Here is a 25,918-nt window from a genome sequence, read left to right as displayed (position 1 = left end):
TGTGCTCCAGGATTGAAACTTTCCTAAGACCAGCTAAGAGAAAAAATCCAAGCAGTGGATAAATTAAGCCTTTATCTGGCTTGAGGGTGAGGAAAACACCATCCAGGGAAGTTTTACAGGTTATGGTGATATAGATAATGATACAGGAACTTCAACTCTGAAAATACAGAACACAGCATGTAATGATGTGGATTTACAGTTCTTTCTTACCTTATCAATACATCTGTTCAGTTCCTCACTCAGGGCTTCTTTCTCTTTCTGCAGCTTTTCATTTTTAGTGATTAAACTTGAAACTTCATTTTGAAGGTCAGCAAGATCAGGACATCTGGGCAGCTGTGGGAAATAAACCCCTCACAGTTTGCATTTCTGGGCTGTCACAGGATTTGGCATGAAAATCATGGGATGCCCAAATGGTTTGGGTTGGAAGGGACCTTTAAAGGTCATCAAATTCCAATCCCTCTGGAATAAGGCAGGGACATCTTCCACTATCCCAGGTTGCTCCAAGCTGTCCTGCCAGGGATCCAGGAATGGCCACAAATTCTTGGAGCAGCCTTTGCCAGGGCCTCACCACCCTTGCAGAGAGGGATTCTTCCAGAATATCCCACCTAAATCACTGTGCTAAAACACAGGGAGGGAAAACCACTGCACTGCTGATTTCCAATCCTTTTCCCAACTGACCCAGTGCTTTATCCTTGATGCCTTTCCTCATCCCATCTCCTGCCTGTAATTACACTCCAGCCACAATCCACTCCTTTCTCAATAGGCCTCAGCTGCTTTTGCTTTTTAACACCATTATCTACCCTGAGCACTGGGTGCCTCAACTGAGTGTTTTACACTCTGCAGAAAATGACTTTGTGGAGCCCTAATCAGGGAACTGACTCATTTGAAGCCTTCATTATTATCTGTGTTTATTAGCATATATTTACAGCCAATTGAACTGTGCTTGTACAGGAGATAACTGAGCTCTCCAGGAAATTATCCTCAGACGTTGTGAGACTCTGATATCTCCAGATGGGTTTAGCAACAGGAATTCTCCCTGACAGGACAAGCTGGAAGAGCTCACTCCTTAAATAAATCCTAATTTGGAGCTAAAATGGGTTATCTCCAGTTACACAGGGAAATGTTCTCCTGTCAATCCCATTTGCCCTGTCCATTCCTTAATTAGAGCTTTAAATCTTTATCTTGACCAAATCTTCTGGCAAAGTCGAAGTGAACCCAACCTTATCTGAAGAATTGTGCCTTGCACCTGGAAACTGTTTCAAGAGGAGTTACATTCCCTTACTTTTATGACCTTTCTTTAAAAAAATTAAGAATTTCCAGCTATTAATTTTCATCCATTAAGAGATGGGGAAAATTAATCCGATCTATCCCAGGTTGTTCCAAGCCCACCCAGCCTGGCCTTGGACACTTCCAGGGATCCAGGGGCAGCCACAACTCCTCTGTGCAATAGGATTCCATACCTGTTTTGTCTTCTCCAGCTCCTGCTTGAGGATGTGGTTCTCCTGCTCCAGTAGATGAGCTTGAACCTTCATTTTTGACACCTCCACCTCCAAAGACGACACCATATTTGACGACTGCAAACAATAAAAAGGCTCAGATTTCATTTTAGGAGACTCACAGAGCACCAAAGTTTAAAAGCAGAGGATGCTGCAGGCACTGGATGGAGCTGAGATGGCACTGGATGAACAACAGCCATGCTGGAGAGCGCAGGGAAATATTTGGCATCACTAAGCTGTGGTTTCAAGACAAACTTTTTTCCCTCCTGGCTTTTGGCTGCTGCTGTGCTTAAGCCAGCACTTAGCAAAGCTCAGCTTTAAAATCCCACACACATCCCAGGACAGGGATGCCAATTCCCAAGCCCCTGAGGTCCAACTGTCCTCCCAAATCCTGTACCTCAATTTTGGAGTTTTCCAGTTCCTCTTTCAGCAGCAGCCTCTCCTTTTCCCATTCTTCCAGGGTACACTTCCCCTCTTCCCTTTCCTTTTGCTTGAGCACCCTGGCCAGCTGTTGATTGAGATCCTGCACATCTGCTTGGTTTTTGGAGTTCCTCTGGCTGAGTTCTGTATTTTCAGAGTCCAGCTGTTGGTTCCTGGTCTTCAGATCCGCCACCTGAGCGGGGACAGCAGTGATTTTACACAGGGAATGAGATTTTGGGTATCTCCTTTCTGTTAAGGTGATGAAAGATCTGACAACTCTCACCCTGACAGTGACTCCAAACAAAAAATTTGTCACAATTGGCCTTGATTAGACCAGTCATATCAGTCACCCAACACAGCACACTTTGCCATGCTGGGGTGGATTTTGAGGGTCATCCTAATAGATGATTCTGAGCAAGTATTTTCCTGAGCAATACCAAGATGAAATGGATGGAAAAGGCAATTAAGTTTCCTATTTCACCCATTATAACAAGCCACCCCTAAAATAAATACATTGGGTACAACTGGCAGCATTCCTAGACCAAACCAGCTGGGAAATGAGTAGAGGTTGCATCACAATCTCTATTTCCCATGGGCTACTGCAGAGAAATCACACAAAAACTACGCAACAAAAGATTTAAACTTTGCATTTCTACCAAATGAACTTTCCAAGTTGGCTGTGGAAAGTGCTCTCAAGCCTGTAAGCTGAACAATTACAGCTTTTGTCTTATGAGCTGGTCAAGCAAAGCCTCAAATCAATCTCAGAGGCAATAAAACAGTTATGAAAATGTCTACACTTATAAAATGCTCCTTCTCTGCTGCCTTTGTGACTGTCCCAAGGAACACCTTTGATCCAGTGATGATTTCTACAGAGAAAGTTCTGGGCTCAGGCCACACACCTGCTTTTTCAGGTTGTCAACCATTTTCTGCACAGCCACTTTCTCTTTTCTCACAGCCTCTATCTTCTGCCTGTGGAAAAATGAAAGCTCATTAACACTAAAATCAATTAGCAATATACACAACTGCAAGATTGCACAAGAGGACGTCATCTTCAATTTGTGCCAGGGGAGGTTTAGATTGGATATTAGGAAAGATTTCTTTACTGCCCAGGTCAGTGAAGGGCTGGAGGGATTTAAAATCCACGGTGGATGTGGCACTTGGGGACATGGGACAGTGGTGGCCCTGGCAGTGCTGGGGAATGGCTGGACTTGATGATCTTGGAAGTCTTTTTCAACCTTAATGATTCCAAAAATGAGTTGGTTTTTCTTTTAACACCACCAGAAATGGTAATTGTGAATATTTATTTATGTATTGCTCAGCATCCCTGTTCTGCATCAACCTGGCAAGTGCTCAGCTTCTCAAGGTGCCCCAAGTGGGTCTTTCCTAGAGGGGAAGGATAATCCCAGGATCATGGATGGTTCTGCCCTTTCCAAAGACCCAACCACTGGAATAATCTGTCGGATGAGCCTCTCCCTGCCTTTGCAGAAGCACAAATAATTACATCAGCTCAGCTCCTGTGCTCCTGTGTGTTACTGGGTCACCTCAATGCCTGCAGCTAAACCCCTGCCTGGCTCTGGGGATGGGCAGGACAAGCTGGGGCAGGGAAGAGGATGAGGAATAAACCTGTCAACCTGCTGGATTTCCAACAGCACCGTGAAACAACCCCATTTTGGATTTATACAGCACCTAACGCACGAAGGAGCTCGGAGAGAAGGGATGAACCCTTCTCTGAGCCACAGCAACAGCCTGGAGGCATCACAGGGTACATTCCCCATGGAATTCTCACCTCATCTCTTCCCTGGATCCATTCAGCTCCCGAAGTTTCAGGCTGGAAGCGCTCCCTTCCTCATTTAATAAAGTCACTTCGTTTTTCAGGACGGCGTTTTCCTCGCGGAGCTTCTCGGCCTCGCACCTGCGGCAGAGACAGGAGAGAAGTGAGAACAGTTCCTGCAGGACACCTGGAGAGGGGAACAAAGTCAGAGCTACCTGTAATGCTTCAAAAACAAAGCTACAATTGCCTTGTTTTACGTGTAAATGGTGTATTTCTATTTTACATTAATTCAGCAGGAGCACTCCCCAAGTTTGTTCAAAAAACCCCCAAATTTTTACAACAAGCTTCAAAAAAACACCCAACCAACAACTGGGCTTTTGGGGCATGTTTTTGAGCAGCTAAAATGAGTTAAAATCTAAAGCTTCACACTAATAGTCTATATATATTTCAGTCCTCAAGCTACAAATAACAACTGAACACCACTATATGCAGATTGCCAGGAGAGTGAGCTGTTCCCCCAGCTGGAATTCAGAATTCTGGGAACAGCACGGTTGGAAAGTGCCTTTTTTGTCCTCAGGAGACTGCACAGAAATAACTTAGCCATGATGGGACACCTGAAAGAACAATTTCCTGCAGGAAGCTGGTGCTGAACAATAATTAAGCCACTTGTAGCCATTTTATCCATTAAAAAAAAAAAGAAAAAAAAAAGAAAATAAATCCTTGCCAGAACAAAGCAGTTAAAAATAAGGAGGTAAAACCTATGATAAATATAATATAATGAATATATGCTTTATAACTGTATTTACCATATAATTCTCTAATATTAACTTAAATACTGAGAAAAACAGAAGCACTATCAGCCTTTCAAATGACCACGATTCTACTGAAATACTGAGGGGAAAAACAGGAGCAATTTTAGCCTTGTGAGCAACATCCAGCTCTAGAAGGGAACAAACTGAGTGAAGTGAATATTAGTAAAAGCTACAAAGCGCTCTGGAAGTGTTACCATGGATTTTGGACATGGAAATACAAATGGGTTTGTGCTGGAGGACGAGCTACACACGGTGACGGTGACAATCCACAGACAGGACAGCTGGCAGGTGCTGGCAGGAGGAGTAAGTCACACACAGTTATTTATTCCAGTGGTCTTTATATCCAGGATTAGAGGAGTTAGGAGTCCACAGCACTGTCTGCTACTCAGAGTTAAATCAGAATTAAACTACGGTGGTTAAAGGAGCAGCCACGGCAGCGCTGGGTTAGTGGCGAAGGTCGCGTTACGTTACCTCAGCAGGTCAACCTTGTGCTGCAGCTCGGTGCACGTGCTCTGCAAGCCCTGTGTCACTGCCTTCCTCTCCTCTGCATCACCCAGAGCTTCCTCCTTCACCTGGGGCTTGGGCTCCCCCATTCCCGCTCTTCCCGCTTGCGGCGCGGCGCTGCGGCTTTGGGAATTCTTGTCCCGCTGGCCCGTCCATGCAGTGGGACGCTCTTCCAGCTTCCCACCTCTCGTGGTGGGCACATCCACGTTTCCTTGAGTGTCTTGTTCTTGGACATCTTCCAATTCTTTGACATCTTCCAATTCTTTAACATCTTCCAATTCTTTAACTTCCACGAGAAATCTGGCATTTTCCTCTTCCAACTTTACGCTTTCCACCTCACTCTCTTCTTGCTCGCGACGAAGCCTTCTCAGCCTACGCAGGCTGTCTTCCAGCACTTCATTTTTCTCAATTAACTGCATCACTTCAGCTTTCAGATCCTCATTTTCTACCTGGATTTCTTCTTGCAGCAACAGAAGTCCAGCCTGTGCCATGGACCTGTCTTCCAACTCTTCCATCCTTTTCCAAAGTTGAGCTATTACGCTCTTCAGGTCACCATTTGCTGCCCCGGGAGAGCGATCCAGCAGGAGAGAGGCTTCGCTTGTTTCTTCAGCCCTCTCCAGCTCCACCTGCATCTTCAAACCTTCAGACACAAACCCTTTATTTTTGGGAGCTATTCTGTGATTTAGCAGATGAACCTTTTGCTGTTTGACATCGCTGGGCAGCGTTTTTGGCCTGGGAACTTCCTCCAGATCTCTCTTTTTTGGCGGCAGAGGCACCCAAGAAAGGTTCTGGTCACAATCCTGGTTGTCATCAACATCCAGAGCTGCTTGACTTGCCTGGATCCAACATTCCTGTGCCTCAGGGTGGCCGCCAGCTCTGGATTTCACACATCCCTCCTCCAAATCCCAATCCATCTCCGACATCTCTTCCACGTCTGTAGCATCAGCCCCCAGAGGTGGAAGGACATTGAAATCTGCCCCCAAAGCTACATCTTGACAATCACTGGGCAGCCCTTCAAAACTGGGATCTATTTCCTCTGGTTCTGAGCCAGGGTGGGAGCAGCTGGGGCTGGGAGGCTGCGGAAGCTCCCGCTCTGCTGCTTCCAGCCGGTGCCGCAGCCTCAGGATCTGGGCAGCCATCCTGACGTTCTCCTTCACCGCCTGCTCGTGCACCTTCTGCAGGTTTTGGAGAACATCCCCATCATCTCCCAGAGGAGCTGCACCAGGAAAAGCAGCGATCTGGCTCTTGGCTTTTGCATACTCACTCTCCAGCACCCTGTAATGGCTATGCAGGGCGGAAAAACTCCGCGTTTCCCACTGCAATTTCCGTATTTTCCCTCGGAGGTCTGAGATTTCCAAACCCATCTCAGCCTTTTCTGTCTCTGCTCTTTCACAAATGTCTCTGTTTAAACTCTCCAAAGCAAGAAGTTTGGAATTGAGCTCTTCTTTCTCTCGCTTATACTCACTGTCCAGTCTCTCCAGCTTTTCCCTAACCAGTTTCCCATTTTGCTCCACTGCAGATCTATGTTCATCTTTCTCCTTTAGCTCTTTTTCATGGTCACTTTGGAGCTGGCTTATTTTCTCATTCATCTTTTCCTCCTGCTCCTGGGCAGCACTCCTCAGCTCTCGCAGCTCCTTCTCCAGCTGCTCCCTCTCACACACCAGCTTGTTCACTTCTTCCTTGAAATTTTTCTCCAGGAGATCCTTCTCCCGGCTCAGGGCAGAAGAAACAGCCTTCTCGCTTGCCAAGCTTTCCTTCAGCTGCTCGTGGGCTTCAGCCACCTCCTGAGCAATTTCATCCCTTTCAAACTCCCACTGGGATTTCTCCTCTCTTTGCTGCTCAGCCAGTTCCTGCAGCTCTCGCTGGTAACGTCCTTCCAGACTCTGCAGGGTTTCTTCATATTTATTCACAAGTGTTTGTGTGTCCACAGAAAACTGAGTTTGTGCATGAGATGCTCTTCTCTTATAGTCACTTGCCATTTTTTTCCTAGACATGGTTAACATAAGATATTACTAAACTACCTCAGAGATTAAAGCAGCTTTCTAGGCTGAATGGAACAAGTTGGGAATTTAGTTTTCCTTTCCTCCACTGACTACTGGGTGGGTGTTTCAGGGAGTTAAATTTGAGGCAATCTGCTGAAACTTCAAAAAAGAAAAACTGCCTTGGAAAAGTGCAACAACTCATGAAATGTCCTCAGGAAAGGTTTCATGTGCAATATGTGCCCTTCAGCTCCTGTGCTCAGATTCTGGTGGGGCAGATGTTATCACCCCCAGCACCTTCAGTTTCTTTTGACACTCCATGTTGGCTAAAATCACTTCCCAGCCACCCCTTTCCTTCTTCAGCAAAGAATTCTGAAAACCCACGAGTTTTACAAGGACCAAGCAGGGATTTGTGGAGCACAGGGATCCTGAACAGAGCTCCCAGTTAATCATACCTGGTTATGCTTTAACACTATTGGTGCCTCTGGGCAAGCTAAAGATGAATCTGAACATCTGCTTGAGAAAGGTCAGAAGAGAAAAGAACCCCTGGAGAGCAGCCCAGTGCCGTGGGACAGAGCAGGAACAGCACTGGGCAGGCAGGATGCTCGGAATTCCCCAGCAGGGAAGTTTCTGCACTAGGTTCACCCCGGTCACCAAGCTCCAGCAGAGTCCCCACCAGAGGTGACACTCACCTTTCCTCCTCCAGCTCCTGCTCGTGCTTCCTCAGCAGCTCTTCCTGGAGCTCCTCCTTCTCCAGGGCATGCACCTCTGCCAGCCTCTTCACCTGCTCGTGGAAGCCGCGTTCCAGCTCCCCCTTCTCCTCCTGCAGCGTCTGCACCACAGCTCTCATCTTCTCCTCCACCCAGACACTCTTCTGGATCAGCTCCTCCCGTTCTTGCCTGAACTTCTCATTCACCTGCTCCAGTCTGGCCCTGACATCCTCTTCATGTTCCTGTCTCAACAGCTCCTGCAGATTGGCTTTCTCCTCATCGAAATGCATCTGTAATTTGTTTTTCTCCTCGTCATATTTACAGTCGAGCTTTTCCTGCTGCTCTCTGAGCGCTGCTGCCTCTCCCTGCAGCTCTGCTATTTGATTTTTAAGGCCAGTGATCTGTTTTTCCATGACATCCATCTCCTCAGCATACTTCTGCCTCATATCCTCTTGCTCCTTTTCCCAGCGAGCTTTTGTCTCATCCAGCTGCTTTTCATAGTGGCTCACCTACAGAAGGGAAAACAGGATGGGTCCGTTCATTTTCCACAGAATGTTCTACAGGCATGTTTTCCTCAGTATTTCCAGCTAGTTTTATATATTCATTCTACTGAATATTTTGATTTACACATCAGCATCTAACACTGATCTCACTGGAAAGAAAGCCTAAGTGCTCAGCTTTATTTCTTACTGGGATCACAGAATCCCAGATTGGTTTGGGTGGGAAGGGACTTTAAAGACCATTTCAGTCCAACACTTACTGTGTCTTCAAGCTCCTGTTTGAGGTGATGCAGATCCCTGTGGTGTTGCTCCTTCATCTGCTCAATGGCCATTTCTGCCTCTATGCTCATATTTAGTGGGTTGCAGTCTTCTGAACCAAGTCCTTTAGAAACAGCAATCAAGCAATAATTAATTTATATAACTATGAAAGCATTGGTTATACAACACAAACACAGATAGTTCTCAACAGAATTATTTTATCCATTTAAATTTGTTTAGCAGCTCTCAACCTCCCATCACAAACACCAACAAAAACTGCAAACACAAATTTCAGCTTTAAATTTGCTTCAGCAGTCATGGTCAATTAACATTAAACACCAAATTAGAGGTGGTGACCAAGTCTCCCTGGGAAGGTGTTCATGGAATGACCTTGAAGATGCTGTAAACTCCTGCAGCAGAGATCTCAGGATTTATTCTTTTACCTTGGTCAGGCTCAATCCCGCTGTTGCTGTGAGTCTTTGTGACAATGTCAAACTCTTCCGACAAGGAATTTTTCAGGGAAGGCCTGAGCACTTTGCCTTGGGCACGGTACTGCTGCAGCTCTGAGTGCAGCTCATCAATCTGATCCTGCAGCTCCTGGAGAAAATAAACCCAAAAAAAAGCTGAGTGAAAAGGAACCAAGGCTGCTGAGCACCGACCCAGAGCCACCACAGGACATTTGGGTGGGAATTACAGGAGAGACGGATTTGTCAATAATCCATAGTGCCACAGCCAAACAAGGGGGAATGGCTTCCCACTGCCAGAGGGAAGGGATGGATGAGATATTGGGAAGGAATTTTACCCTGTGAGGGTGGGCAGGCCCTGGCACAGGGTGCCCAGAGCAGCTGTGGCTGCCCCTGGAAGTGTCCAAAGCCAGGTTGGATGGGGCTTGGAGCACCCTGGAATATCAGAAAGCATCCCTGCCCATGGCAGGGCATGGAACAAGAAGGTTTTTAAGGTCCCTTCCAATCCAAACCATTCTGGGATTCTCTGATGACTCTTCAATACCAAACTCTGAAAGATGAAGGTTTAACACTCCAGGAGCTTTCCCTCTATTCCTTCTTCCCGTGACCTTTTATTAAAAAGCAGCTTTATTTGGTAACATTTACAAACAGTTGGGAAATGCCTCCTCAAACACCATCTACTTGAAAAATCAAATCAGAAGCAAAAGATCAAATTAGGAAAGAGACCCCCTCATTACTGCATTTACCATCTGGTCCTTCCTCCCTCCTGCCAGTGGAACATCCTGAGGGTTTGTGCCAAGAGCTGTGCACTTCACCCCAGGAACAGCAGATATTGAGGAAAACAACCCCCTGAATGTGCAAACACAGAACCCTGCAGGTCTGAAAGGGCCAGGAGGTGAACCTTGAGTACTGATTTGTATCTGCCATCCTCAGGAATAGAGAAATCAGCTGCATTTTGGCAAGATCAAATCGACTCCTATTTCTAGACGATTTTTGCTTTTAACCTGCAGCTTCCTAAGAGAGCTGCCGTGCTGTTTCAATCCAACAGCCTTCTGCAAAGGCAGCCCTTTATTGACTGGAAATGATCCTGCAGAACAGATCACAGAATCACAAAATGGTTTGGGCTGGAAGGGACCTTAAATCCCATCCAGTTCCACCCTGCCAGGGACACCTTCCACAATCCCAGGCTGCTCCAAACCCCATCCAACCTGGCCTTGGGCACTGCCAGGGATGCAGGGGCAGGCACAGCTGCTCTGGGCAAGAGATGAGTTCATACCCCTGCAGATATCAGAAAGTAGATGTGTAAATAGAAAACCTGCAGGCTCACCTTAAAGTCTTTTAAGTACCCAAGGTGGAGGAGAAAGCAAACTTTTTATTTTCAGATTTATTTAAAAAAAAAATATTTCCGGTCTGAAAATCAGCAAAATGTGGACGTATCTTGTTTCTCCTTTAAGTTCCTGCCACTGTGGATTCACAGGGCTCCATGGAGCCTCTCCCAGCCCATCCTGGGGGCACCAAACCCTCATAGCTCAGCCAGATTCTGTGGGAAGAGTTCTCCAAGCCTTTGTTTGCGGTGAGGATGTGGCACTTGGGGACACGGTCAGGGAAGGGCTTGGCAGTGCTGGGGGAATGACTGGACTCAAGGTGAGAGGGATTTTCCAGCCTAAATGGTTCTGTGATGTTCCTGGTGGATACAGGAGCCAGGTCTGAGCTCCTCTTACCCTGCACTGCTGCTCGTACTCGCTCCTCATCTGGGCCAGCCTCTCCTCCTGCAGGAAAAACTCGGCACTGGTGGGATCCAGGTCACCAAACTGGAACACAGGAATGGAATATCCAATTATCCACCCACCCTGCAGCCCTCCTCAGGACGGCAGGGATGCCATTCCAAGCACTCCTGCAGCCTCCACTCCCCTCTCCACTCTGGATTTTTACCTTAAATAAAGAAACCCCACTCTTCCCCAAGCAGAAAATGAGTAACTTCCCAAAAAAAAAACCTGTTTGCCACCTAGCACAGCTCTCGTGCTCATTTTGATTGCAGATCACAGCTTTCCACCTTGGCATATACACATCTCAGTGTGGTAAATAATCCCAAGCTTTAAAGAAGGCTGGAAATCCTAAAATATGAACCTCAGGCTATGGCTGCACAAATTTAAACATCTTTGGAGAAGCTGATATTCTGAAAAGTTTCATGAAATACAGCCAGGAACAGCTGTTCACCTCGATTTTCACCCAATTCCAGCAGCGATGCCATGTAAAACCTCATTCCCTCCTGCATCATCTTCCCTGCAAAGGACCTGCAAGCTGGGTCTATCCAAAACTCCTTCACTGGGAGGCAAAAAAATCCCTGCAGATCTTTTACAGATGATTGCTTCACTCTAAGGCTCCCTGCTTTAATGAGAATAAAATTACAGCTAAGGTGGAATATCTGTATTTTCCCTTAGCAGCCCATGTCAGCGAGGCACCTGTGCTGGATAATTTGGGTATCAGTTAAACTGGCAGCTCAAATGTAGCAACTTACAAGTGATTTAATTCTGAAACCCCACTGGGAAAAGGAGGATTTACCTTCTCAGCCAGGACATTTTCCAAGTTCCTCTGCAGTTTGCCTGCCAGACTTTCACACTCGGCCAGTTTTTCTCCCGTTTCCAAGAGCTCGTTTTCCAGGCGGCTGTTTTCCTGGAACAAACACAAAACACCACAACAGCCTCAGCACTTGGAGGAGGGAAAAATCAGCATGTGTTAACTCATCAAAATAAGGGTAACTCCCATTCAATCCAGAGCATGACACTATTCCAAGCTTCTGGTGGTGAATTATGAATCCATCCACACACAACCCACTCCTGCCACAGCAAGTGCGAACACTGGGCTTTTGATAAATTATCTAATTAATTAACAGCAAGTTTGCTCTGGATGGTTTGTTTGTTGTTAAAAGAGTATTTTAAACTTGATCAAGATGTTTTATCTCCTGGCTTTATCTCCTAGCCATCCACACGCACACTCTGCACTTGATGGCAGCAGAGATTTGAACTGGAGATTAGGAATCCATGGAAGAAGCCATCGAGGTGCCCCAGACACCAATTCTCATGGACACCCCTCTATCTTACAGCTTAAATGACTTCTGGCCAGCTAAACATAGCCCAGAACTCATCCTTTTGACATGAACTGCAGGAGTCACTCCCTCTCCCAGGGTATCCCGGCTTTTTGGGGGAAATTTTATTCCCTGTTACCTTCAGGGCCAGGGCCAGGCGGTCCCTGATGTAGTTCTCATCCGTTTTCAGCTTTTCCATCTCCTGCTCCAGCTCCAGCCTCTGTTTGTTGGCCTGCTGCAGGATTTGCTCCCGTTCCCTGCGCAGCTCGTTCTTCAGCGCGGCGATTCGCTCCTTGTACTCCTCATCCAGCTTCCTGCCAAGGCACCAGGAGGGGACAGGAGCTCATCAGAGGAGGCAGGTGACAAACACTGCTGGGGTGAAGCTGGGTGGCCACCAGAGTCCCTGCAATGCCAGGGCAGCGCTGCCCAGGAGGAGGGAGGGGTGGTCCCTACCTGAGGTTGTACTCGTTGCGGCGCTCGATGGCGGCGTGGTGATCGTCCACTTCCGAGGCCATCAGGGATTTCAGCTTCTCTGCTTTCTCCAGGTCTGACCTCAGCTTCTCCTTCTCCCTGGCCACTTGGTCAAACCTCTCCCTGGGCAGAGCAGAGCCAGCCTGGATTAGGTCAGCCCTCACTGCTCCCCCAAAAAAGGGGGTTTGAGACATCAGAGAAGAAGCTTGGAAAGATCTCCAAGGCTCTCATCAACTGTGTTTAGTCACTGGGTCTGAATCTACACCCAAATAGCTCTGGACACGTCTTGGTGTCCCCACAGACCCTGAGACCTCAGCCCTTGAGACCCTGAGCTGTGATCCAGCCCCCAAATTCAAACCCTGAAATGGTTTGGGTTGGAAGGGACCTTCAAGACCATCCCATTCCACCCCTGCCATGGGCAGGGACACCTTCCACTATCCCAGGCTGCTCCAAGCCCTGTCCAACCTGGCCTTGGGCACTTCCAGGGATCCAGGGGCAGCCACAGCTTCTCTGGGCACCCTGTGCCAGGGCCTCAACACCCTCAGAGCCAGGAATCCCTTCCCAATCTCCCATCCATCCCTGCCCTCTGGCACTGGCAGCCATTCCCTGGGTCCTGTCCCTCCATCCCTTGTCCCCAGTCCCTCTCCAGCTCTCCTGGAGCCCCTTCAGGCCCTGCAAGGGGCTCTGAGGTGTCCCTGGAGCTTCTTTCCCGATAGAGAAACCTGCACAGCAAGTCCAGCACAAAGTCTAACTGTGTTGACTTTCAAAGGAAAAACTTTGGGATTTACAGTGTGCTTGTACCTCACCTCCATATCCATCGAACCTCTGCAATGCCCCAGATCAGTTTGGATTAAAGGTACTGAGAAACTCCAGCAGCCTCTGCCCTGGGCTGTGCATTCCTTGGCCATCAGTGCCCATTCCCAGACTGGGAACAGCCTGCTGCTTCCATTCCTTATTTTTCAACCACGTTTTTCTGCGGCGGGAGCACCATGGCACAACCAAGCACTCAGGATTTAAAATAAATCCCAGGAGGAGCAGTCTATCAGAGCTGGCCTCCATGCTCCAAAAGGGTTTTCCACTGTTTGTTTTTGATTTGGAATTTTTCTGCAATCCATGGAGAGGTTTGAGTGTTTTCCCCAGGCAAAACAAGAAGTTTCTGAGCACTTTCAGAGCGCTGAGCCCTCCAGTGCCACCCCAGTGCCCCTGGGAGCGCCAGCACCCACCAGCTGCTCCCTGCTCAGCTCCTGCTTGGCCAAGCCATCCCTGGGACTCACATCAAGTGCCTGATCTCCGTTTTGAAGCTGGCCAGGGCTGCCTGGTGCACCCCATTCTTGGTGATGAGGAGCTCGTTCTCCAGCGCCAGCGTCAGCTCCGTCAGGTTCACCTTCCCATCCAAGCTGAAGTCCAGAGCCTGCGGGAACAACGCGTCCTTTGAGCGGAACGAGCTCCCTGCAGGAGCCTGGAGACGTCTGTGCAGGGATTGACAGGCTCAGAAGAGATCTTAACTTGCTAATTAATCTGTCACAAACGCCCCGAGGGCAATAAAGCAGACATCTCTGCCACCTCCCTCCTCAGCAGAGCTGCTGCCAGGGAGGAGATGGGAAATGTCCTGGTTGTGCTTCCCAAAAAAAAAAATCCAACAGGAAATGAAGCTCAGATGGAATGCAGTAATTCCCTGCTGGATCTAAGGAGACTGGACTCAGCTGCTGCTGGGGTGGTTGGGGATGTTTGTGTTAAACTAAAGCAGCTCTTGCAGCAGAGGTGACACAGGAGCAGGAAGGATTTGATGGTGAGGATCTCACCTCTTAGAGAGAGAGTTACCATCAGCAACTGCTCGGGATTTTGTAAAATATCAGAATGCTTTGGGTTGGAAGGGACAATAAAGATCATCCAGTCCCACCCCTGCCATGGGCAGGGACATCTTCCAGAATCTCAGGCTGCTCCAAGCCTTGAAGAAAGGCCTTTGCTTTCCCTGCAAGTGCCCAAAACCCCCATGGATGTGGTGCTTGGGGATGGGGTTCAGAGGTGAACATGGGCTAAACTGACAGCTGGACTTCTCCAACCTAAATAATTCAACATAACCCTGCAGGAGCACAAAGCAGAGCTCTCGTGGTGGGGCTGAAGCACTGCAGAAACCACCCCAGTGACACCAGGACAAAGCAATTTTCCAGTGGAAAGCAACAAAATGAAGGGGGACACACAAATCTGAGTGTGGGTTTTAAATCCTGAGCAGTGGCAGCTTGGCTGGAATTTTAAAAGCCAGGAGAATCACAGCCATCACTGTTGGGAATCCAGTGATGGTCACATGAAATTGTCTTCTCCCATCCACAGCTTCTAAATGAGATGGGCATTATGGATTTATTCACCTGATCTCATCCCCACCACCCTTTTCCTCTGTCTCATGGACACTGAGGACTGGGCAGGGTTTCAATTCCTGTCCTCCAGCCCAGCACGAGCAATAATTCAGATTATCCCAGGGCTGAGAGGTTTGCAGGTGCAGCTATTGAGGGAGGGAAAGGAATTCAATTGCTTCCTAATGAATGTAGGTGACCTCTTCGAGCCCTGCTGGAAATCACAGTGGATTTTTATCATAAATAAAATGTTCTCTGGGATGCACCATAAAGGAAATGATTGGAAGTTTCCCAGAACTGTTGTCACCAGCACTGGGAATTTCTATATATATTTTAAATATAAATATATAAAAAAAAATTTATAAGAATATATATAATATGAAATATTTATATTTAAACATTACTATTAATAACCAATATTAATTAATATTACTTAATATAGTAATTAAAACTAATAGTAATATTTCTATTTATTAATAAAATATTTATATATAAAGAATATGTTTTTATATATAATTTAATATCTAATTTAATATATAAATAAATATATATTCTATATGTTAAATCTATAATATATATTTATAATATAAATAATATATAATATAAATTATACAATATATATTTCTATCTATAATATAAATAAATATGTATAATATAAATTATATCTATTATATATAATATTATAAATAAATATAAATATATATAAATAAAAATATATAAAATATATATAAATTATAAATATAAATATAAAATAAATAAATATATAGAAATAAATAAAAATATATAAAATATATATAAAAATATATATATTATAGAGTATATAAATAATTCTAATTTACAGAATTATGGAATGGTTTGGACTGGAATAGATCTTTATGATCATCCAGTTCCAGCCCTCTGCCATGGGCAGGGACACCTTCCACAAGTCCAGGTTCTCCAAGCCCTGTCCAACCTGGCCTTGGACACTCCCAGGGATGGCTGGGAAGTTTTAAAAGGGGGAAAAAACCAAAAACTTTGGAAAGAAAAAAAAAAAAAAAAAAATAAAACAATAAAAAAACCAACTGAGCATCCAACACAGGGAGACAAAAACCTGCAGATAAGTGGGGGTGAGCTGCAGCTGGGGTTACCTTCAGGATCTCCTGGCTGTTCTCGATGCCCTCCTGGTGCCAGCAGTCCAGCACCCCCTCCACGCAGCCGAAGCCCATCCCATCGTCCAGGCTGGAGAAGAGGGAGAAGCCGAAGGTGCTGGGCATGGCCGAGGGGGTGGTCGTGCGCCTCCCGCTCTCGTCGAAGGACTGGGAGAGAGGATGAGGCTGTGACAGGGCAAAACCAACTTCCAATTCCCTCGGTTTACCAATGGAATTTCCCTAGCACTGCTCTGGAGATTAAGGATTAATCTGCTTTTTCCTCACTGCCAAGCAAAAAGGCGGCGAGAACGTCGCTGCCGAGCTCCCGGCACCGGGGCACGACCCAGCGCTCCGGATTTAAAATAAATCCCAGGAGGAGAAGTTTGTCAGAGCCTCCGTGCTCCTGAAGGGTTTCCCACCATTCATTTTTGGTTTGGAATGGGACTTTCCCTAAAACAGCTGCAGGGAGCACTTGTAGAGTGGTTTGGGTAGAGCACTCAGCTTCCAGGCAAAGACAGGGAGCAGATTTTGAACTCTCTCTCAGGAAAAAAAAGCAAGAATTGGAGTAGAGACATGGAACCTGCATGTGCCCAGCCTATCCCAGGGCACTGCTTCCCCCTGCAGCCAGTTTATACTGGATATACCATCCTGGAAGTGCTCCAGGCCAGGCTGGATGGACCTTGGAGCACCCTGGGATAGTGGAAGGTGCCCCTGACCATGAACAGGGGGTTGGAACGAGCTTGAAGGTCCCTTCCAACACAAACCAGCCTGGAATTCTACAAGGCCATTTACACACTGAACTCCACAGGTTGCCAGAGCCCTCTCCGAGCCACAAAACTTCAAAGGGGAGCCACGAGCCCTTTCCCCTGAGGAAATTCTGGTTTATTTTCTGAGAGAGAATTTGGAATCTGCTTTGGGAGCAGGGGATCCTCACTGCCAGCACCTCGGGGACCCTCACAGCTGCCCCTGCAGGGACAAACGCTGAGGAAGAGGAGGAGAAAGGCTGGCTGGGAATTGCTCAGGAATTCTCCTGCTCCTTTTAGGCCAGGATTGAGCTCTCACTTTCTCACCTGCATGGAGAGGTGACGCTTCAGCTGCCGGTACGGAGTAGATGCTGAAGGTGTGAGAGATTTCCCATTTCTCAACAGGCCATAAAAGAAATCCTCTATGCTCATGGTCCCATCTTGCTCCAGGTTATGGAGCACCTCTTCAAGCACCTGCAAGGAGACAGAAATCACATAAAGGTCAAAAAAAAAAAATGTGGCACAGATAAAACATCCTATTCCCACAGCTCCAAAAAGAGCAAGGCAAGAGTTACCTGCAACATCAGCCTAACACATCTCCATACTCTCCACGTGGAAAATTGCAGGCACACATTTGCCATGAAGAAAAGCTCCTGCTCATCTTGGAGCTGCTGTTTAATGAGGCAGCAGGAAATAAAAAACCTCATTTCATTCTGCTCCTGAGACAGTGACCTCAGGAATTCAGCTCAAGGTACTGAGATATACCAAACCCTGAGCAGCTTGAAGTGACCAGGCAAAAAAAAACCACCCCTAAGACACTGCAAGGTTATCATAAATCTGTTTTATGCCTCAGGGCACGCTGCTTTCTCAAAAGTAGGACTGGAGATTGTTCAGATTAGACCCTCACTCTTTGTCTACAGTTTATCTTTTTCATTTTCTGCCTTAATACCCTGAAAACATTTCATTGTGGATGCTGCAAAGGCATACCTGCTCAGAAACATGTATTGTGGAGGAAATTATTACAAGCCACGTTATCTTAAGACACAAAAATTGAACTTTTTTAATAAAACTAAATCCTAAGTTGACAAGAGCTTGTTTTGGTTTTTGTTTTTGCTAAAGATTTCATTTTCTCCTGAGCTCCTGCTGCAGGACAGAAACAGCCCACAGGCCTTCACAAAGTCAAAAGCAACCACCTATGAATATTTAACCCATATTTGCTGTCTAGCTAGAAGATTCCCAGGATTAAAGAGGCACGATTGGAATCCAAGCCACGCTTTTAAATTCCAGTCCACTCTGTGATTGCGTGAGGAGACAAGCACACCACGGCTCAGGCTGGCAGCTGTCTTCCCCTAGAGCAGCCTGATGGTTTGGGACCAAAAACCTCACTGAAGACCAGGAGCTGGAGCTGCAAACTCCTTTCCAAGCAGCCACCTGTGCTCGTGGTGAAGGCCAGGAGGGATTTTGGGGACGGCTCCGTACGCGGTCGCTCACCTCCCCGGCCGCCGCGTGCAGCCCGTACTGCTCACAGATGGAAACCAGCTTCTTCCTGTTCAGGTGGCCATCCCTGGTGATCCCCAGGTGCTCACACACCTCCTGAAGTTTCTCCTCGATCCAGTCTGGGCTGGGTGAGGCACCAGGGGAGGCGTTCAGGTCGTCCGGGTTCCAGAAGCGCAGCTGCCCTGGAAAAGGGGGAGATTGCTCCGGTGTCTGGGGTGAGGAGCAGAAGATCTGGGGGTTCTGCAGTGGGCAGAGCCCCCTCCTGGCTCTGCAGATCCCAAGGGATCATCTGTCTGCGTTCATCCTACCCAGAGCACACTCTGGATTTTGGGATTTGGACACTGGTCCTGGCTCTGCTCAGCATTTCCCTCACGTGCCACCAGAGGGGAAGGAGCCTCCTGTCCACAGAATCACGGAATTGCTGAGGCTGGATAAAAAACCTCAAAGACCACTGAGGTCTGTTCCTCAGCATGGCCAAGGCCACCACTGACCCACGTCCCCAAGTGCCACATCCACCCAGCTTTTAACCCCTGCAGGGATGGGGACTCCCTGTGCCTGAGCAGGTGCAGACTGAGCAGCAAGATCTGGATCTTTGGGAATGTGGATGAGTCTGATGGGTTGGTGGCCAGGGAGCTCTGCTCCCTCAGCTGCTGGAAAAGGAACCCCCCCACCCTTCTTCCCTTGGGCAGTTATGGGATCATATGGTTCCTGGGGCTGGAAAAGCAGATTTAGGAGAAAAAAGTTTGCCCTTTGGATGGGGAAGGGGTTAGAGAGCAGCTGAAATATGGAAGAGGTGCTGGTGCAATTAAAAGGAAGTTTTTTGATGATGAAGATGGTAAAACACTGGCAAAGGTTGCTCAGAGAAATTTCCCATCCCTGGAAGCATCCAAGGCCAGGCTGGATGGGATTTGGAGTATCCTGGGATGGTGGAAGGTGTCCCTGCCATGGCAGGGGTGGGACTGGATGGGATTTAAGGTCCCTTCCAAACCATTCCAGGATTTTATAATTCTGTGACAATTGGGGAACATTTAATGACTGGTCCCTGCTGACATCTAGTGCCCACCTGGCTCCAGTACAGCCAGAGCCCCCCAGGGCAGGAGTGGGGACCAGGACAGAGGTCAGGGGGACCAGGAACACCCACAGGAGGATGGAGAAGGCACAGGGGGTGTGGCACAAGACGTGCCCTGCCTTAGCTTTCACCCCCAGCTTGGGGGATGCCCCAGCTGCATCTTTCTGAGCTCTGCACCAGCCAGGCTGGGATGCTCCACACACCCAGAGCCGCTCTCCACGTGCTCCTCTGATCACCCTTCAAAGCTGAAATGAGAATAAACACATCCAGGGGCTGCTCTCTGCTCTTACCCTCGGCCTCGTACTCCTCGCTGCCTCGCGTCTTCCAGTGCTGGGGAGACAACAAAAGGAAACAGAGTTATTACTATTGCAAGACATCCCCTGAATGAAAGAGACTCTGGGATCAGCATCCAAGGCTGCTGGGCTTTCATCTCCCTGCAGGCTGGGCTGGCAATCCAGAGCTCTTTGATCCTGCCTTGTTCTGGCACGTGCGGCTCTCGGGTGGGGAGAGCCCACAGAGATGCCCAAAGCCCCACAAATGACCCAGGAGAGGGGACAGATCAGAGCCTGGCAGGGAGCTGGGAGGGGAGAGGGAGAGGTTTGCCCTCGGAGCAAACCACGCTGCTTTTCTTTGAGGTGTTGATGGCTGAGGGGATGGGGATGCAGGGAAGATCATGGGCTGCACAGAGCTGGGTTATCCTTTCTTCCCAACACTTGATTTCCCCCCCACACTCAGCCAAGCCAAATTCAAAACTCCTCCACTAAGTGCAGCTCTGTATCAAGAGAAAGCTACGCTGTCAACAAAGCCTTTTTACTGAGCTTAACAGAGGGAAAAAATCCCCACTCTCCGGTGGTCTGAAACCATCCTGCTCCCTCTGGCAGCGTTCCAGCAGCTCAGGCAGCACCAGGAGCAAGAATTTACAGCATTTAAGGTGATTTCCTCATGTACTACACATTGTCTCATCCCTGCCACCCTTGTAGCAGCCCAGGGAATTTACTCCCACGTAATGCCCCATGACATTAACTTGTGGTTTAGCAGTGGCAGATGTCGCTTCTGCAGGGGGACAAGTGGATCCTTCTGCCTGCACGTGACTGATGGATTTGCAGTCAAAGTCACCCAGGACATAAAGAGGCTCTAAATCGTCACAGAAAAGTTCAATACGTCTCATTCAGATTACAGCTAAAAGCCATTAATCTACAACGTTGCCATGGAAACTGGATTAAGTCACTGGACTTTTTTTAGCTCTGCTGCTGTTCCCCTTTCAGCTGCTGGAGCAGGCAAGGGTCCTTTGCTGCCACAGCATCCCAGAGTCCCACGAGGGACAAAAAGCAGGATCTGAAGCAACAGATGCCATTAAATCCCATCCCTGGAAGTTCTTTACAAAGAGAATGGCACAACCCTGGCACAGGGTGCCCAGAGCAGCTCTGGATGCCCCTGGATCCCTGGAAGTGCCCAAGACCAGGCTGGACAGGGCTTGGAGCAGCCTGGGACAGTGGAAGGTGTCCCTGCCATGGCAGGGATGGAACTGGATGGGTTTTAGGATTTCTCCCAACCCAAATGGTTCTGGGATTCGATTAAATTACCATCTGAAAATGCAGAAAACTTTGGCTTGGGTGCCAGAGATCACCCTGCAGCCACCCATCCTCGCCCTTGGGGGCAGCTGGGGCACTGAGGGGATCCTGCCAGCGGTGCTCAGAGGGCAGATCCTCTGTCTCCAAGTCTTTTTGCATAAGCAATGTACGCACTTTTACATAAAATCAGATTGATTTAGCACCAGACCCCCTCACTTCAAGCACTTTCAGCGAAACCAGACCAGCTGCTGCTGTCCCAACCCTGCAAGTGTCCAAGGCCAGGCTGGACAGGGCTGGGAGCAGCCTGGGACAGTGGGAGGAGCGGAACAGGATGAGCTCCAAGCTCCCCTTCCAACCCAAACCATTCTGGGATTCTCTGACACCACAATAACCCCATAAACACCAACAACCCGAGGAGGCTGAACAAAGCCAGGGATTTTTTTGGGCTGGCAACCCCCTGAAGTGACCCCAGGGCGCTCGTGTGACCTCCCCTCCCTCCCTGCGCAGGGCTGGGGGCTCCCTTTGTGCACTGGGGGCTCGGGGTCGGCCACCGCCAGCGAGGGGACAAAGAGGGGCTGGGACATCCCCGTGTCAGGCCCTCATTGTCCCCCAAGCCCAGCAGGGCCACAGCTGGCCACGGGTCACAGCCACGGGGATCCCAGGAATGCGTTATCCTTCGGGAGGCGCGTGCCCGGCGAGCAGATGGCCACGGCTCTGAATGGCGCGGCGCGGGCGAGCATCTGCAGCCTGTGCCGTTTGCTCTGCCCAGAATGAGGCAGCAGCCACCTCTCCCCCCTGCCATCTGCTCCAGCCAGCCAGACCTTTTGTTCTCCCCCAGAATATATCGCTAATTAAAACGCCGATCGGGAGCGCGCGCCGCGAGGTGAGCCCTGATGGATCCCCCGCTCTTCCCAGATCCACACAGCAGCTCCCTGGGCTGAGCAGCCCCAGCACAGACCCCCAAAAAAGCTGTCAAACCCCCACACCTGGTGCCTTCAGCTCCAAGGCTCCAGTCACACCAGTCACACGCCTTTTCTGGGAGCAGGCGCTATCCCTGAGCTGTTGTTCACAAATCCTGGCCTTCCCACTTTGGGAGTCTCACATCAAGGACCCAGAGTTTCAACCTGAGCCCCCCAAAATGTTTTTCTCCAGTGCCAGGCCATGCTGGAAACAATTCTGTGCAGAAGGAAACACACAGAGCACGGGAGCAAGTGGACAGAACTGGGATGTGCCAGCAGATTCCAAAACCTCAAGGTTGGATAGCATTAGTGGAAACTGTCCCTGCCCATGGTATCAGATGGGGATGAGATGAGCTTTAGGGTCCTTTCCAACCCCAAACATTCTGGGATTCCATCAAGCTGCAAGTAGGAGGGATCTGTCCCAGAGCACAGCCAGCAGCTGGGGAAGGGGAGGTGATGGATGCTCCCCACTGAGGTTTGGGAGCCAGCACAGCCAGCATCCATGGGGACAAACTCCTGCAGGTCAGAGGGACCCTCAGGATCCCATCAGCACACCATGGGGACAAACTCCTGCAGGTCAGAGGGACCCTCAGGATCCCACCAGCACACCATGGGGACAAACTCCTGCAGGTCAGAGGGACCCTCAGGATCCCACCAGCACCCCGCGACTCCCAGCAGGGTCAATGCCAAATCCAGACCCAGCAGCTCTTCACTTCAAACAACAGCACCTGAAAATGCCCTGGGGAGGAGGGCAGGGAGCCTCCCTGGGCAGCCGGTCCCAGGATCCCAGAGCAGACTTCCAGACTCTCCTCGTGTTTACGAGGGAGGGAGGGAGGGAGGGAGGGAGGGAGGGAGGGAAACCTCTCAGACAGAGCCTGAGCCCTTTTAATTGGCACTGCTTGGGAGCAAGCAGCAATTAAGCCATCCTGCCCCAGTTCTCAGGCCAGGGACAGGCTTGAGGAACGCCAGCAGCGTGTTTGTACACACAACAGGAGAGAACTGGGCAAAGGCTGCTCCCCGGGCCAAACCCCAAGGAATCAGCGCATCAGGGGCCTCCAACACTCCCCTGGGACCCCTCAATACCTCCCAGCAAGTCATCTCCATGCATACCAAGAGGATCTGCATTGGAGAGCGAGACAGCAATGCTGATAAAGCAGGGATTTCCCAAGTTTAGCCAGTTTTTTGCTTCATTTGCAAAGGAATTAACCATCCCAGCAGCCCAAAAGGTGCAACAAGCATTCCCAGCAGGAGACTGATCCAGCCCCAGCGCAGCGTGGGTTAATTAACTGACCTTGTTAATGGACTACCCTTTTACACCTCAAACCAAGGGGTGAGATTAGAGTAGCCTCTTCCACCAAGGCCATCAGTTCCCTGGGGAGTGTGGGTGGGTTAACATCGATTCCAAGGTCAGGGTAGTGGCCAGTGCCAGGAGATGGATGAGCATCCCTGAGGCAGCGAGCAAAGGTCACCAGCAGCGAGAAGCAGCTGGGTGTGATGGAAAAGCTTTTCTTTGAGGTGCTGGTTTGGGGTTTTTTTAATCATTTCTTCAACTCAGCTGGGTAGGAATAACACTGAGACCAGGGAAATTGGAAATTCCTTCCTTGCTCTCTCACACAGGGTTGGGTGTCCCCCTACAAGAGTGGTGGCAGAGCCCAACTCCAAGCAGAGCCACGAGACAGAGGAGGGAGAAAGCAGCAGAGCTTCTCCTTCCCAGTGGAAAAACTCCCACCACACGCTCCTGAATCAACAATACTTGGCACAGCAGGGCAGGCTGGAAGCAGCCCAGCTCCAGGGAAATGCCGCTGTGGCTGTGCTCTAACAGCACCAACTCCAACCGCTCGGCTCCTTTGGCTTTCCCGTCTGGGGAGGCGAGAGGAGATTCTGGGATTGAAAGCACTGGCACAAAGAGAGCCACAAAGCTGGAGCACAAAACCAGGAATGTGGGTTTTTTTTGGAGCAATTAGATGCCAGTGTCCCAAAGCAGCAGCTGGCTGTGGTGCTCTGACGCCCACCACCCCTTTTCCCCATCCCTTCTGCCGGAGCCACGGCCGGATTTTGGCAGCTGCGCTAATGGATGTGGACGTGCTCCGTCTGCTCCCAGCCCACACCTCGTTAGCCACGGAGGCAGCGGCTCAGCCCTTAATTGCTGGCCCACACTGCAGCCAGGAGCCAGCAACGCCAGCAGCACGTCAGCCCCGGCTCCTTCCCCGCTTCCCACGGCACACGGAGCGGGGCAGGCGCGGCTGATCCCAAGGAAAGGCACCGGGACGTCCCAACCCCTCTGGATGTGGGGAGCAGCCACGGCCAGAGGTGACAAGGCCACCCCAAGGTCCCCTCACTCCCTGCTCACCTCCTGGCTGGCAGCGATGTGTGCGGGATGCGCTTCCTCGCCCAGCGGCTCGATCACCGTCACCTCGGCAAAGTCCTCCACCGACTCCTGGAACTCCGGCAGCGAACGGCGCCCGTAGCGTTTGCCACCTTTGATGTACTTGGGTTGTGCTTCTGGGGAGGAATCTGGGGAATCCAAGCACAAAACACATCAGGAATGTGATTTTTGAGCTGTTCTGCTGGCAGAGTTTGGAGCATCCGATTGCCACCACCATTCCTGGATCATCACTACCCTCACCCTGGCACTGGGTATGATGGTTAGAAATGGTGCTGCTCCCTGCAAAAAAGAACAAACCCATCACAAAGTGGAATCTTCCTCTTCCTCACCCCTCCCCAATTCCCAGATCAAGTTAACAGGGTGATGGGGAGGAAAACCCCCTCAGCCTGGGATGGAAAGCCCATTAGGCCTCTCCTCCTTGCACTGATCTCCATTAGCAGCACCAGGCAGGTTTAATTAGGGACAGAGCTGCAGCTCAAGTCTCCAGATCCCACAGACACCTGGGCTGTTCTCCATGGGTTTGAATTTCAGCTCCATTAAAAATGCCCAAACACCCGAGGAGCAAGCGGAAAAAAACCAGGGAGAGTTTGGAATCTCTGTGGGGCTGACGGGAGCAGCTGATCCAGGCGATGGTGGGGCAGGCCCCAGCCTGTGCTGAGCAGCCAAAGCCAGCTGCAAGATCTAAATAACCCTTTTTGGAGTCATCATCTAATTACAGGGGGCTCCACATTCCCCAGCTCCAGCTTCCCGCAGCAAGCTCCTGCCTTTGGGGACTGAATTATCCGGGAGCACTCGCGGGCGAGGATCAAAACAAAGCAAAAATAAAATAAAATAAAAAAATCAGCAGGTTTTGGGCTGTTTTCAGTGAGAATCCTCTGACATCTGGAGCAGGGGGCAAATTAAAGGAAGGACCAAATTAACCAGGGATTCAATTAGGGGAAGGCTCCGTGCCACCCTTTGTTTCAGTGTTTGCTAACCTGAGCGCCGAAACCCCCCCAGGACTCCATCATCTCTTATTTTCCACCACTCCTGGTGGCAAGAGCAGCAGCTTTTGAAAATTTTATTTGCAGAAGGCTCTGATATAAAAGAAATGCAAGAGTGCAATACTAATAAGGCACAGGGAAAGCTGCTCCACCACTGACAAAGGATACACGGAAAGCAGCGGGTCTCCAAACCCCCCTAGCCCACAAATGCCTCCTCGGATAATATTCCTTTAGATATGAAAGAAAAGGCTTCAAGCTTGTTAGAGGGGGGAAAAAAAAAAATATATATATATATTCTACAACTTAGCTATGCAATGAATTATAAAATACACAGGCTGAGGAGAGCTTTGATTCCTGCAGCCCCGCACTCCATCCAGCTCTAGGGAACAAACCCGGCGCCCGTGTTTGAACAAGGCCATTTTAACAAGATTTGCTGCAGCTGGGACTCAGCACATGAAAGTTGGGCGATGGAGTGCACCGATAGAAAAATCAGGAGGAGACAGGCTGATTAAGGAAGAGCCCCAGAACAAAAGCAAACCTTATCACTCCTATTAAAGCCCGCCCGGTGGTGAACAATCTCCATCCAGCAGCTCTCTCTGAAATGCTAATATTTGTGGCTACTCATTCACCCAGTTATTTTCTCCCTCCCACACAAGAGAGGGCTGGGGGCTTTGTTTTTTCTTCAGAAATCATTTTTATTATTCCAAAGACAGAGCCGTACCTCCATCTGTCTTTGGAGAGATGGAGGAGGGGAATTCAGCA

General features: G+C 49.2%; 1 protein-coding gene across 35 annotated transcripts in view; it reads right to left on the bottom strand.

The window, feature by feature from the left end:
* The window catches only part of NIN (ninein), a 59,848-nt gene that overhangs the window by 17,322 nt on the left and 16,608 nt on the right, over positions 1 to 25,918 (bottom strand). For 26 of the 35 annotated variants that reach the window (XR_015287821.1, XR_015287822.1, XR_015287823.1 and 23 more), the window contains 18 exons: positions 24,138 to 24,301; positions 19,548 to 19,587; positions 18,183 to 18,370; positions 17,019 to 17,165; positions 15,949 to 16,116; positions 13,745 to 13,881; positions 12,453 to 12,593; positions 12,139 to 12,313; positions 11,477 to 11,587; positions 10,636 to 10,725; positions 8,894 to 9,047; positions 8,453 to 8,574; positions 7,675 to 8,201; positions 3,703 to 3,828; positions 2,816 to 2,885; positions 1,894 to 2,109; positions 1,461 to 1,574; positions 211 to 333 (listed from right to left, as the gene is read on the bottom strand). Coding sequence is in view for 29 of the 35 variants with exons in the window: in XM_086892352.1 (XP_086748478.1) it covers positions 211 to 333; positions 1,461 to 1,574; positions 1,894 to 2,109; positions 2,816 to 2,885; positions 3,703 to 3,828; positions 7,675 to 8,201; positions 8,453 to 8,574; positions 8,894 to 9,047; positions 10,636 to 10,725; positions 11,477 to 11,587; positions 12,139 to 12,313; positions 12,453 to 12,593; positions 13,745 to 13,881; positions 15,949 to 16,116; positions 17,019 to 17,165; positions 18,183 to 18,370; positions 19,548 to 19,587; positions 24,138 to 24,301 (2,813 nt within the window). In the remaining 6 variants the exon portion in view is untranslated. Of the gene's footprint in view, positions 1 to 210; positions 334 to 1,460; positions 1,575 to 1,893; positions 2,110 to 2,815; positions 2,886 to 3,702; positions 3,829 to 4,970; positions 6,990 to 7,674; positions 8,202 to 8,452; positions 8,575 to 8,893; positions 9,048 to 10,635; positions 10,726 to 11,476; positions 11,588 to 12,138; positions 12,314 to 12,452; positions 12,594 to 13,744; positions 13,882 to 15,948; positions 16,117 to 17,018; positions 17,166 to 18,182; positions 18,371 to 19,547; positions 19,588 to 24,137; positions 24,302 to 25,918 lie in introns of all 35 variants that reach the window. The other 9 variants (XR_015287819.1, XR_015287818.1, XM_086892335.1 and 6 more) reach the window with 1 other exon arrangement.

The sequence above is a fragment of the Cyanistes caeruleus genome, chromosome 6 (assembly GCF_971803275.1).
Source record: "Cyanistes caeruleus chromosome 6, bCyaCae1.hap1.1, whole genome shotgun sequence".
NCBI lineage: Eukaryota > Metazoa > Chordata > Aves > Passeriformes > Paridae > Cyanistes > Cyanistes caeruleus.
Note: the sequence above shows the minus strand (reverse complement) of the source record. Positions and strands in the feature narration are given on the sequence as shown.